At 49.9% G+C, this 13060-nt stretch overlaps 5 protein-coding genes across 5 annotated transcripts; 1 reads left to right on the forward strand and 4 right to left on the reverse strand.

Moving 5' to 3' along the window:
* Positions 1–1126: 1126 nt before the first annotated feature.
* On the forward strand, positions 1127–2550 carry BDV17DRAFT_278617 (alpha/beta fold hydrolase; the record flags this gene model as incomplete). The annotated part of the gene is made up of 2 exons (XM_073759567.1): positions 1127–1235; positions 1643–2550. The coding sequence occupies 2 exons, from the start codon at positions 1127–1129 to the stop codon at positions 2548–2550; spliced, it is 1017 nt and encodes a 338-aa protein (XP_073621169.1).
* Positions 2551–2973: 423 nt separating this feature from the next.
* Positions 2974–4160, reverse strand: BDV17DRAFT_248976 (uncharacterized protein). The gene is made up of 2 exons (XM_073756156.1): positions 3912–4160; positions 2974–3836 (listed from the first exon to the last, which is right to left on the reverse strand). Exon 2 carries the CDS (start codon positions 3829–3831, stop codon positions 3610–3612), a length of 222 nt encoding a protein of 73 aa, XP_073621170.1. The 5' UTR covers positions 3832–3836; positions 3912–4160; the 3' UTR covers positions 2974–3609.
* A 3038-nt stretch (positions 4161–7198) lies between these two features.
* On the reverse strand, positions 7199–7806 carry BDV17DRAFT_286055 (LysM peptidoglycan-binding domain-containing protein; the record flags this gene model as incomplete). Its single annotated transcript, XM_073760828.1, has 2 exons — positions 7199–7512; positions 7599–7806. 2 exons carry the CDS (start codon positions 7804–7806, stop codon positions 7199–7201), a joined length of 522 nt encoding a protein of 173 aa, XP_073621171.1.
* Positions 7807–10244: 2438 nt separating this feature from the next.
* BDV17DRAFT_286056 (uncharacterized protein) lies at positions 10245–10824 on the reverse strand (the record flags this gene model as incomplete). Its single annotated transcript, XM_073760829.1, has 2 exons — positions 10245–10575; positions 10691–10824. The coding sequence occupies 2 exons, from the start codon at positions 10822–10824 to the stop codon at positions 10245–10247; spliced, it is 465 nt and encodes a 154-aa protein (XP_073621172.1).
* A 1103-nt stretch (positions 10825–11927) lies between these two features.
* On the reverse strand, positions 11928–13027 carry BDV17DRAFT_286057 (uncharacterized protein; the record flags this gene model as incomplete). The annotated part of the gene is made up of 3 exons (XM_073760830.1): positions 11928–12330; positions 12394–12844; positions 12901–13027. 3 exons carry the CDS (start codon positions 13025–13027, stop codon positions 11928–11930), a joined length of 981 nt encoding a protein of 326 aa, XP_073621173.1.
* Positions 13028–13060: the final 33 nt, after the last annotated feature.

Raw genomic sequence — 13060 nt, forward strand, 5'->3', positions numbered from 1 at the left:
TAGGCCTACGCAGCGATGAACAACACTGTTGCCCCTCTCCCTTCCGGCCGGGTTGCGCTCATCACTGGCATCAAACGACATCAGGGGCCATGCGATTGTCGAACACCTGATAAGAACCCCGAAGCATGAATGGTAAGTCTATCTTTCAGAGGCAGATTTCTACTCGCTGACATGCTGCACAGGTCCGAAATCATCATCACCTCACGCAAGTCTTCAGCTAGCGTCTGGATCGATCCCAGAATTCGCTTGGTCGGCTCGACTTTTTGGAGTCTTCGGATGTACTTGCAAGCAAGATCAAAGATCTTTGCCAGAATGTGAGCCATGCCTTTTTTTTTTTTTTTACCTCATACATCCACCATGATGAGATGAGCAAGCTGGCATTATAACATTATAAGACGTTTCGGTATCATCGGGTATACCCCTCAGTGTAAGTTTCCCTCTTCGTCCACTGCTTTCCCTGCTAACGAATTTCCGTCGTCAGTCAGCGGCATGAACGGAGCACTCCCAATGGCCCAATACTTCTTGACCTGCCGTGAGCTAAACCAAATTCCTCAATGGCCCGGCGACTACAACGGCTACCACCAAGTCGAAGGGCAGTGCTACGCACCCAGCATCGCAGACATGCACGTATGGGCCACCACAAATGAGCACTGCAAAGACGAAGCATTGGGTCGCCATAGTCTGGCGTTTCCTCTGAGCATTCTTCGGAGAATACTTCGGCGTGTCAATGGATGAAGTCGGTCCCCCCGAGAACAACGGGAAACCGTATATGAGCCTGGGTGAATGGGCCAAGAATAAGCGGCCCGTTTGGGAACGCATCGTCAACAATTACGGCTGTAGCGTTATTGCTTTTCAGGAACAGGGGCTTGCGATGATGGATTAGCCTTTTTCGCCTAGTGTTCTGGGCGCGGCGTTTATGGCGACCGTGCAGAAGGCACGGAGATTTGGATGGTGTCGGATTGATGATTCATATGAGGCTTGGATTTGCGACGTTCCGGTCTTATGATAATGCGGGGATTCTTCCTGGGCAGGTGCCGCGATCGAACTAGAGGCTTGCAGTTGCGAGTCTGTGTGGCTTATGGCGACTAGTGGATGGCCATCATGACTGGCATCTACTTCCACAAAGATGGCACCAATAAAGTTCAAAGGGGTGCATATCTGTCCCTCCAGTGAACCATCTATATCCTCACTTAACGCATATGTAGCAAGTCAACCCTCTGCTGTCGGCCATCTGGGTAAGTGTTGGAAAGGGTCGATGGGCTTCTCTATAGGTCCTATAAAGCAGCATCTCGTAGTATCATTCAAATCATTAAGATACCCCTGATGGGAGATTAAAACAGGATACTAGCCAGGCAGCCTTTTCCGGGAACCTCCTCTCCCTCTCCGATCATCTATACTCAACATGTGAAAGGAAAGGTACCTAGGATTTAGGGCAAGGTGGGGGCTATACGCCGATAACCGGATGAAGCCCGATAAACCCCTCTCCCTCGACTGGAATGACCTCACCTATCTTGTTCCTGGACACGCTTCAACAACACGACCCCAACAATAAAGCTTTCAGTGGTAAACTAAACCATCAAGCAGCGAAAGATGCCCACCGACCTCTTCACAAACTTCACAAGCCAATACCTAACCACCCCAGGCAACGCGCGCATCTTCGTGCGCGTCAGCCCAATCAAGGACAACCCGCCTCTGCTCCTCCTTCACGGCTTCCCGCAAACCCACGCCGAATGGCACAAACTCGCCCCCTTACTCCTCCCACACTTTACCCTCATCCTGATCGATCTCCGCGGGTACGGCGCCTCTTCTTCCGTCCTCTCGAGCACAAACGGCTCGGGGTATACTAAGCGCCTCATGGGTCAGGATTGCATATCCGTAATGGACCAACTGGGCTATCAAGGTCGGAAATTCGCAGTGCTGGGTCACGATCGCGGCGCGAGGGTTGCGTATCGGCTTGCGTTTGATGAGCCCGAACGAATCTCAAGGGTTATTGTTGTCGATATTGTACCCACCGCGTCGATGTTTGGTTCTTTTGGGAATGTTTCTGCTGCGATGAAGGGGTATCATTGGCTTTTCCTAGCGCAGCCGGCGCCGTTTCCCGAGGAGATGATTAAGGGAAGGGATGGGGGAAGTATGTTCCTAGAGAATGGTCTTAAGAGTTGGACTGCCGCTGGGACATTATCTACATTCGATAATGAAGTTCTGGAGCAGTATAGAGAGGCTTACGTGAATAATGACGAAAAGATCCATACGACGTGTGAGGATTACAGGGCGGGTGTATTCTTTGACCGGGTCTACGACGAGGAGGATCTAGAAGCGGGGCGGAAGATCCAGGCTCCGCTTTTGGCTGTTTGGGGCGAGAGCGGGCTTTTTGCGGGGGCGATGAAGGAGGAGAAGAAGAAGAAGAAGAAGAAGGTGAAGGAAGGGCCACTGGATGTTTGGCAGAGGTATTGTGTTGATGTGAAGGGGAAGGGGCTGAACTGTGGGCATTTCGTTCCCGAGGAGGATCCCGAGGGGCTGGCGACTGAGGTTTTGGAGTTCTTGCTGTGAAATCAACAAGTTGCTGTGTGTGCATTCTGTATGTATAGCCAGGGCCCGTCGACAGTACTTTTAAGGACACGGATTCTTTACTGTCGACTAGGGCAAGACGTTGCATGTACATATGCCAGTGGACCGTTGGAGCTGGAATGAGCTTACAGCAAGGCCCTGCGGTGCAGCTAATGATGACAATTAAAGCCCTAAAACGGGACTCAGAGCCAAGGTCCTGAGGCAAGTCATAGTAATTCTTTCCGAGTAGATACCCGTAAATATAATTGCAGTTGACTCAATGAGGAAGGAGCACTGCCTCGCCCCGGCCCGGCCCGATCGGAGAGATCCATCGCGCTTTCCTTGTCAGCGTGGGTGAACTAGGATGGAAAGAACGAGCCCAGGGAAGGAGCGACTGGCAACGATCATTCATCGTACCTTCCTAGAACCCGTCCAAGCCCGGGCATGAACCTGGAGCCACTCCCCCCCTCCCCATCCCCCATCATCGCGGCTGGGCTACGGATCGCGCCTCCCTAATATAGGACCGTGTGCTTGCATACCATGGAGATAACAACCAGGGACTCCTGCAGAGAATTCTCCTAGTGGAGGACTACGACTAGAAATGTAATGTTTCGATTGAACGGAACGAAATCTAACAAATAAGGTCAAGTATCATGGTCAACAGTTCAAAGAAAGACAAGTACCTCGGAACTCTGGTCCATCATAGGAATCTCAAGCAATCCAACGCTCACATCCTGGCAATTGATCCGCTCAAAAGTACCGACACAATTACTCTATAAGCCCCGGCGCTTTTCTTGAGCCACGTTGTATCGATGATAGCTGGGTCGCAATGATGTAGTCTATGGGAGCGCTCGCTTGAGACCGTGATGGTGAACTGCGTATTAGGTACGCGAAGTTGAAAGCGCTTGGTACTACTGGAGAGCCTGCTAAGACAAAATATGTGTTAATATAGACCATTTTGTAAGAGTATCGGCGAAGGAAATCGTACACAAGCAGAGAAATATTCTAGACTAGGTGAAAGAGGCCGACACCAGTAATTTCCCACCCTCTCCTCTCACCCTTTTACTGAAACGAAGCGCCGTTAGCCGGTATACCCCTCTTAAGCACTTCCGAAGCAGCCAACCGGTCAATCTGACTAAGAACACGAAGATGCTCGTGCTTGAGGGCCTTGAACTCGTCGTCGAGTTGGTTGTGCCAGGGGTAAAGGACGAAGACCTGGAAGGCCAGGGCTGACGACGCGACCGTGAAGTTGACGAGGGAGATTCCGCGCGTGATGAGAGGCATTTTGACTGAGAGCCAGCGCTGATGGTTAGTTCAGGCTTTGGGGCAGACTATAGAAGGGGAGGAGTTGAGTTGGAACTCACTGTGTTTATACGAGAGGAGAGTTGGTGCTGGAGGTAAGGAGTGTCTGTGAAAATAAAAGAAAAAGAGGATTCAGAAGAAGGAAATGACGCTTCCCTTGTGAATCAGGAATGCAACGCCTCAGCCTGAATCACATATTCCATCTCCGTGTGCCTCCGTAGTTCGGCCCAGAGGCCGAGTGGGCCTGAGAGAGCGCCATGTGGGTCGGGGATCCCCAGTCTCGGAGATGCCTCGTATCTGTCGGATCCGACGCCTGTTCGTGAGATAAAAAAGGTACGTAGTGCAATGGCTAGCTTTGGGGCTTGTGAGCCTCATGGAGTTCTTATCATCACTTCAGGTGATGGGATTCAGCCCAGACAGCTAGACACCCATGTCAAGCTCTATGCCCAGGCATTTGCCCAGATCTACGCTCACTATCGCAACCATAAATTCTAAAGCCTTATCAATGGGTCTATACTACTCCGGTCCTCTTCGCTGCTGCGAGACTTTTGTGACGAAGTATCCTTAGGAGACACACGAGGAGCAAAGTAGCCTAAGCGCCTAGTAGGCACGTCAACCATTGTGAGTAACGCTAATAGCTTCTGGCCCCAATAGTTCGAGGACTTGTCTTGTTACCCGTGACATATCCGGTTGACACTGTCTTTTCCTGCATTTATTGAAAAATCGCTGCGTGAAGCCGAAAGCCCGGTCTCAACGAGCAAGCTCAATATTTACAATACTAGAAGATGGAAATACTAGATTGAGTCCTGGGTATAATGATCGTATTAGATCCCACAGTTCAACGATAAAAAGCCAACTCAGCGGAGGCTCAGCCTACTACCTGCACAACCGACTCAAACGACGCTCTCCCGTCCTGGACTGCTGGCATCACAACGGGCACATCAACCTTGAACGTTTCCTCCCCGGGTAGATTCATGGGTGCGGAAACCCCCGCTACGTGACTGATACTAGCTGAGCAAAACGGACAGTGACTCTGATTTTTGCCAGAGACCAAGCCTCTATTTGCGCCCATGGATAATACAGCAGCCTTGATTCACATATGACATCTTGGTCGGGTAGGTTGCCATAGTGTTGTTATTGCTTGTCTCCCGTCCGGCCAGTTTGGGACAAATTCAGCAACCATCGTCGCCATCCGAATGAAAGCCAAATTTTCAGCCATTCGGTTCGGACTCATTGTGGGTGTTGGAGCTGGCGTCCCCGGGTCATCAGCCAGCCGTCTGCGGTCCACGGCGGCGTGGTGCAGTATGATTTTGAACGGCAACAGCGTCTGGCTTCGGGCGAAAGGGACTCCTTGATGCCCCGCCCCCTGTTCTGTTACATGCCCTGAGCAAGCTGCGTGCAAAACACCTCAGGCACCAAAACAGACTCTCAGATTATTTGTCGGCTTTTGACCATTTACCGCGATTTCTGGGAGCTAATGCTGGGTCTGATGAGCCTTTTGCATCAGATTATACTCATGTCGGGGGGATCGCATGTAAGGCCTGCGATAAGTCACACCTGGTTGCGCGAAGGCCGCGAAAAAGTCAGAGTGTTGAGATTCATTATGGGACTATAGCCTCTGGTAACATGGTCATCCGCGACGCCAATGTCCGAGACCGGCTCAGCGCGCAGCTCGGTAACAACGTGCTGTGCTTCGAAATGGAAGTTGCCGGCTTTCCTTGCGTTGTGATCCGAGGCATCTGGGACTATGCAGTCTCCCACAAGAACAAGCACTGGCAGCCGTACGCCACAACTACAGCCACATCATACGCGAAAGACCTACTGGCCGTTATCCCAGTTGCAGAGGCGGAGAAAGAGTCCACTGTACGGAATGCAAGCGAACATTGAACTATGAAGATCCCGCCTCTTTTCCTAGCAGAACAGCCAGTTACAGAAAAACCCACGGGAGCGGCGCAAAGTTTGATACTCAAGACATCACGAAACTGAGTCAAGTAGCGTATTAGATCTATGGTGCACTATAAGATAGAAAGGAGGCGTCTTCTACTGTCATTGAACTTGCTGACGCGCTCTTTGGCTATTGCTCACTAAGTCATCTTTCGAGGTATACCAACAGAAATGTTCTCCTCTCCGGCGACAGCAAAGCGCACACAAGCAACATATTCGAACGACCCGGTTATCTAGTGCTTCGGTGCAGTGATACATTGGGAGACATACAAGAAAAAAAAAATCCTTCGGAGACACTAAGAAGCCGCAATTCATCCCGTTCAGACGAAGCTCAACACGCGCCCACGACCGAACCTTTATTTCGGGTTCTCGGGGCAGTGGATACTGAATGGGGAAAAGGTTGGGCGGATGCTTGCAGAGCTCCAATGGTGTTGCTCGTCTGTCGATATTCTTCTTGATTCCTTATTAACGGTCATATCACAGTTCCCCGACAAAGACGGACAATTGGAATACGAAAGGCCTATTTCGTGCATCTAGAGAATCGAAAGTAACGCCGAAAGTGCCACCGAAACCCCGGGACTTGCAGCAAATAGTCGAGACTCAGTTATTTCAGAAATGTTTACGATATCCACCGAGATTAAGTGGATTCAAACCTCAACTACCAAGAGCTGCTGGTGAGCAGAACTGATATAACGGTCAAGTACAACCAAATGACCGCCTCATAGAACTCCTATTTCCTTTGCAAGCCTCCGTCTTCCGCCGCAAAAATCTATTTGCCTGCCTTTCAAGTTGCCGCAGCTAATCACACCTACCTCCCAAGATCGTACGCAAACCGAGAAACCATGTTCAATGTCGGGTTTTCCCATATTCCCGCTCCTCCAGGCTTTGGCCACCGGATTAGTCTGCACAATGTTACTGGAGAAGTATGCGAGTTTGAAAACACCGATCTGCCATCTTTATCTCGTTCAATATCACCTAGGGCTTTGCTCAGCCTCAGCATGCTTCAATGGAAGCTCGACGATTGAGAACTCAAAGGAGCGGAATCATCCAAAGAAAAACGCATACGCCAAAAATCATCCGTCAACGCACTACTATTGCTCAAGGCTTACATAGGGTCGATTCAGGATCTGCAGTTCAGACGCCACTTTCGGGAAGGACTAGACAACTACGGGTTGATGGGAGTCATTGAGAGGATGAAAGTAATAGTTGGGGATCTGGCTATGTTGCAGAAGCAGATCAAGGCATATAATGATGACAAGGTAGATGATATGTGGTTACCTAGTCATGAAAGATTCATCACATACCCTCCATCAACATTGTCACCTCGAGATCATACCGAAAGTTGCCAGTGGGTTCAGCTATGGTACTGTCAAGGCAAACTTCACCCCCAGCCGGGTCTCTAGGCCTAAACGCCAATACAAACATAATAATCCAACCACAAATTCGTACACCCGGCATTGATACCCGTATTCCACTCCCTAAACTGCGCAGTGGTGATTCCTGCAGCCATAGTAATTGAGTAACAGCTATCGCCGGGCTGAACTTGGTAAAACGTCTGGCAGCTCTCCACAATACCAGGAATTAGGGGCTCTGGTGGTGTAGCCGTTGGTTCAGGTCCCGAAGTCGTACTTGTAGAGGTAGAGGTAGTCGTGGTTGTGGATGTTGCGTCGTCGGAGACGCCCACGCAGATGTAGTAATCTAGCCAGAGGTTGGAGCATGCTAAAAGCCTCGTTAGTCAGTGGGAATTTACATGCACCTAGTAACGGGAAGCGGGGCCCGGGTTGGAATAAAGAAACATAACATACAGGCATCAATAGCCGGATTCCACTCCTTAAACTCCTCATCTGTAATTCCATACTGCGCCTCAATAGTCCCGCACTGGTCACCCGTGACAACAAGGTGGAAGGCATCGCAGGCCGGGGAGATACCTGGCTGGGTTGGCTCCTGAGCAGCTGCAGGGAGTAGTTGCGAGAGGAGAGGTAGAATGAGCGAGAGAGAGATCTTGTAGTCCATTTTGGGCTGGGGCCGGCTGGGAAAGAGTGCAGAACAGAAGAGAAGAAGTGCTGGAGTTGCTGATCTTGACTATTGCGTATACCAGCACCATTACTTATGCTAATTTATAGTACATCTACTTATCTACCCCGCCATACGCAGGGGCAAGCTGTTTGTCCATGGTGTAACGACTCGAGCATCGGAGGATATCCTGGCAAGTCGTACCTCGACGCTAATGCAGGTCCGGACTGTTAGCGCCACACGCTACTGGACGCTTATCATCCCCGAAGTGCTTTGTAGTACCCGGGCAGGGATTATCCCTGCTTTCACTACGCCCGTTACATCTATATCGGAGGGATATCTGTGCCTCGGTTGTTTGAGGAAAGGTACCACATACATACATGATGTCCCTCAGGGTAACGTGCCCTCCCTGGATTAGCGCATACGTCCGCATCCCAGAACGCGCAAGAAAGCTTACTCGGTTAAACACGGCTCACGAAGGAAGAATATCTCTTCATGGTGACTAGTGGTATCATTGGGCATCTCTTAACTTCTGCAAAGACGCATTGGGCATAAGCCACCATGCAGCTCTATATAAAATGTAATTCTCATCCGTGCAATGTAAAGCAACATAATCCGAGCCCATGGGGGAGATTGGACGATCACACGGTCTAAAGATCCATCAAGTCAGGGCCATAAGCGAGCAGTTCAACAATCCCCGACACCAATGCTCCACCAACTGACGAATACACGCCCGAAGTTGAATTGATGAGTGTCGGTGATGAACGGTTGTTTTTAAAAGCCGGGGCGTTGCATGCTCCCTGCAGTGACAGTGATAGCAGTGGGCATAGTCGCAGATGCCATGCCATCTTCTGTCACGGCTAGCAGGCTCAGCGGCGAAGCGCCATTCCCGAGAGTAGAAGGGAATGGTCGCTGGTAGTTCCTGTCACCGAGTAAGGGTCAATACTAGGGTAATCGATTCGTGCTCCTGCTCCACAAGATGCACAGGACGCTCTGGTCGATGGAAAGCTCGTTGATAGTAGTATCTCGCTGCTAAGTACAGTGAAGTATGTAACTCCCTAGTCGAGGAGCCCCAAGAGTATCGGGTTCTAAGTGGCAAACACAATCGAGCTCGCCAGGGTGACGGCCCTCATATGATGTCGATTAGGGCTGGGCCGCCTGGCAGTTGCCATCCATGTACTCAGAACTCGGCCGCCTCCGGCAAGGAAATGAAGTCAACATACTAAAACATGATCAAACAAGCGTAATTCTTCACCGTCTGCCACTCCCTGGCACGAGAAGCAAATCGTCAATGAACCTTGGACCAAAAGGCCCTAAACTGTGCTTGTGAAGCCGCACCTAGCACAATCCCGCAGATGGAATTCAATAAGTTGAGAAGACCAAAAGGCTCGATAGGATACCGGTGAAAGCGTGGGAAACAGTATGAGCAGTATCTAGAAGCTACCGCCGCTGTTTCTAAAGAAGAATTGAATCTACCTAATCCCGTACAGGTTCCAGACCCGTCTTCACCACGGGCAGGATATTCAGACTCCTAGTACAAGGTCTCATGTCGGAAATGGCCACATCGACCTCACCTCCTCCGCCGACTTCTCCCCAGCCATTTTCTCAACGGACGTCACTCGGGAGTTGGCGCCGTCACATCTCGAAACAACATCACATAGCGCATCCAGATCAGATTTTCGAACCCGCCGATCAATCCGATGCTGCTCACCAACTAGGAAGCGTCCATTGGTATAGATAAAGTGCTCCTCCCGATCGATTGGCTTGCCTATGTATTCAATCAGTACTCTGTGCCACGCGCCATTGTTGCAGCCACTTCGCTGCAGTCGTTGAACGTGCAAATGATCGGTCGCATGGTATTTAATATGACAGACAACCTTCGAAGTGGCATGAGGTCTTGAGGACCGGGCGGCCATGGCGTCCTTAAATAGCAACTGCCATCGCGCGTGCGTCCACTCCCGCCGGCCGGGGCAGGCACGCGGTAGCCTAATACGGAGGCCTACTCGGGCCCTACCTGGTGGAAGCCCACATTCCCGTTCATGACACTGCTTTCTACGGACAAATAAGGGGAATCTTTGATATGGGCGATTATCCTCACAGAATGACTGAACAGACCAGCACCTTCTCCTTCCACTCTTATAGGGCTGTCATGTTGTCAAAGATCATTCACAAACTACGAGAACAGATGAGCAATATGAACAAGATATGCAAACATGCGAGCGTTACATACATATAGAAAAAAAAAAAAAAAAAAAAAAAAAAGAACCCCAAAAAAAAAACGAAAAAAAAAAAAAAAAAAAAAGGGTAGAACAACAACGCCCACAAGAAGCTTCCCGAAACGGTTATAGATTGAGATTTTCCTCCCATAGCTCACGCCGTTCTCCAATGGCCGGGTGACCAGACGGCCCCAAAGCATCCCATAAGATTGCCGCTCAGCCTTAATTCAGGTTATCCCTTGCCTTCTTGATCAGGTTCTCCATGAATTTCCGCGCCACTCCCTCCTGGGACTCGGCCGGCGTATTCTCGTCGATGGTGCCAGTGGCCAATTTCGCATGTGTCCCGTTCTTCTTCCTGTAAGCCACAAGAGTCTCGTTCTTGGCCTGAAAGTTGACTTGCAAGATAACTTGGTTCTTGCCGTCCTTGACCTCACCGGCGTCGAGGCGTAATTGTATCTTGGCATCGTTATCGTCAGCTTGCACGGGCGCATTCCGTTTGCCAGGAGTTTGTTTCGCGAAGAGCTTCTTGTAGAGCCCTCCTTGAACATGGTCTCTTCGAGTTGCTTCAAGACCTTAGACATGTTGGTGGTTTGTAGTCTCCACAGGATAAAGATATGTATAGATAGATGAAAGGAGTCGAGCTGGTGAGGAACGTTTGGATGAAGTACAAGAGAGCATTGACGGTATTGATGTGTTTCTTAATATCATCCTCAGCGGGGGACTTGATCGGGTTATAAAGGGCAATTTGTTCCCTCTGAGCTAGGAGCGCTGTTAACGGTCGTTTCTCACATCCTACTGCCATCCGGCTCAGAAATACGCGCCATCAAGGTTCAAATTTAGCAACTATATCCATATGTGCCGTTATATTGACTGGCTCTTGTCGAAAGTTCGTTGAGTTAGCATGCCTCGTAGTGTGCGCGCGAAAGATGTGAGGATGTGATACGGTGCGAGATAGACGTACGCCGGGTTCACCAGATCTTATTCTGTTGCTTAAACAAGAACTGACCAATACAATGCACTGAGATCATCGTTTTACTTAGCGCCTCTTTATATATGGGTTGATTGGAGACAGCGCTGGGCTATGCATGACGCTGTGGCGAAGCCCATCTAGGTATTCGGGTCTGCCTTCCCACCAAGATCCCTTGTCGCGCGTAACGACTGGATGACGGCTGAAAAAAAAAAGCCGCCATGTCTAGTATGTTGGCTGTCCTGTACGTAAGTGATCTGTTCAAGAGTAGCCCTCGTTCGAGAATCAGCCTCATGGAGATCTATTTTGGGGACTAACGCCAGTCATAATGTTGTCACCAATAGTTTGAATCTTCTGTTCTGGAGAAAAACAGGTACCTACCCAATTTAGATTTAGAAGTAGCTTTCTACAAAACGGGCCAATAATTGTCAAATTTTTAATTGGGGGCTCCTGGTATTTCAAACGTACTGGCGCTCTGCCGCCGATGTGTTACTTGCATGTAAACATCATTGTGTGCAATCTTCATCACGGAAACACGTCTGGGATATGATCTTTGTTTCTTGGCAGCTTGGTACAGGCCTCACGATCAAAAAAAGGGAGATTTCGACGTTGGGAGCAAAGCAAGCACGTTATCAGAAACAGCCCTATTAAAATTGGGCACAACTATCATCACCGCAACCTGAATTACGCCTCTGGGAAGGACCATGAGTTGGACAAGTATCCCATTAAATATTATCAGGGGATAATGCTATCCGGAGATATGTGATCACGAATCAGCCCGACGAAGGCGAGGATACGTCGAGTAGGTAGGCTGAGGATGGCGCCATGGAGCTATGCTTATAGTCTTGCGGCAGAAAATTCGGCCACTATAAGCACTGAGTAGTGATATGAATGACAATAATATCTCAGGCGGTATACATAGCGTAACTAAAAACTACTTAACCATGTTGTCTCAGCCCCCTTTCCCAATGCTCAACAATCACTTGGCTCTCAACCCTGATCTCCCTCGCAGAGGGCCCGGCTTCACTAGAAGCAACAGCTTCAACATCAGTCACGGTCACCATCTCACCAAAGTCCCAATTCTCGCCAAAATCAGGCGCTTGAAGACACCTTGCCGATGTATTGCTGGACTGGGCACCGGCAATACCGGTAGACTGCGGCCTGAGCTTGAACCATAGCCATCTAGCCAGCGGCAAGTAGGCGATCATACAGGCGGCAACGTGGTACATTCCAATTTCGACGACCGACCACAGGAAGATCTGTGCAGCAGACCAGGTGTTGTCGGCAACGGCGTTTGTGGTTGCGATCCTGGTGAAGCCGATGATGCTGGCGATGAGACCGCTGTAAGGAGTTAGCTACTGGCCATCTAATAGATGAGTGTGTAAACTAGGAGAGTCAACTCACACACTCCCAAGCAGAAACGTAACCAAGACAGCAACCTTGATCCTCATATCAAGATGCAACCGGATGACATGCGGTACAGGCAGGGCCAGCATCACGACATCCGAGACAATGTTCACGACCCGGCCGTAGCGATACCAGACATTAATATTGAAGCAGTGCTCTAGGATCCCTCCATCCCAAAGTGCATGAAGTGGTCGACAGATCGCGAATCCGGCTCCGGTATTGGCTGCCATACTAGTGATGAGTGCAATGAGCGTGACCCAGCAGATAATGCGAGATGGCCGATGACTGGAGAATGAAGAGATGTAGAGCGCGACTATAGCGAGCTTTGGGAAGCCAACGGCGTATATGTAGACGAGGCTACTGGCAAGCAGGAACTTGGCCCAGTTGGCGAACATTGTCCGGGTAATGCTGGCTTGGTGGAGGCCCACGCCGCCGTATTTCATGTCCGCTGAGTAGTAGCAATGTTAGTATAATGTTGCTCTAAACAGAGATAAGTACTTATACCGATGGTGAGCCCCATGAAACCATTGAAAAATATCCAGCCGAGAAAGACGAGAGTGTCGTCTAGCTGCCATTTGACCTTGCCGACCTTTCGCGATAGCAGGCGCAGTAGAAAATTGATTGTGCTCATTATGATGAACAGTATCACAACAGCATAGAGAAG

The sequence above is a fragment of the Aspergillus undulatus genome, assembly GCF_047715775.1.
Source record: "Aspergillus undulatus strain CBS 261.88 unplaced genomic scaffold BDV17scaffold_1, whole genome shotgun sequence".
Taxonomy (NCBI): Eukaryota; Fungi; Ascomycota; class Eurotiomycetes; order Eurotiales; family Aspergillaceae; genus Aspergillus; species Aspergillus undulatus.

Excerpts from the sequence above, each read along its gene's own strand:
- BDV17DRAFT_248976 (XM_073756156.1), bottom strand. The coding sequence starts at position 3,831 with ATGCCTCTCATCACGCGCGGAATCTCCCTCGTCAACTTCACGGTCGCG.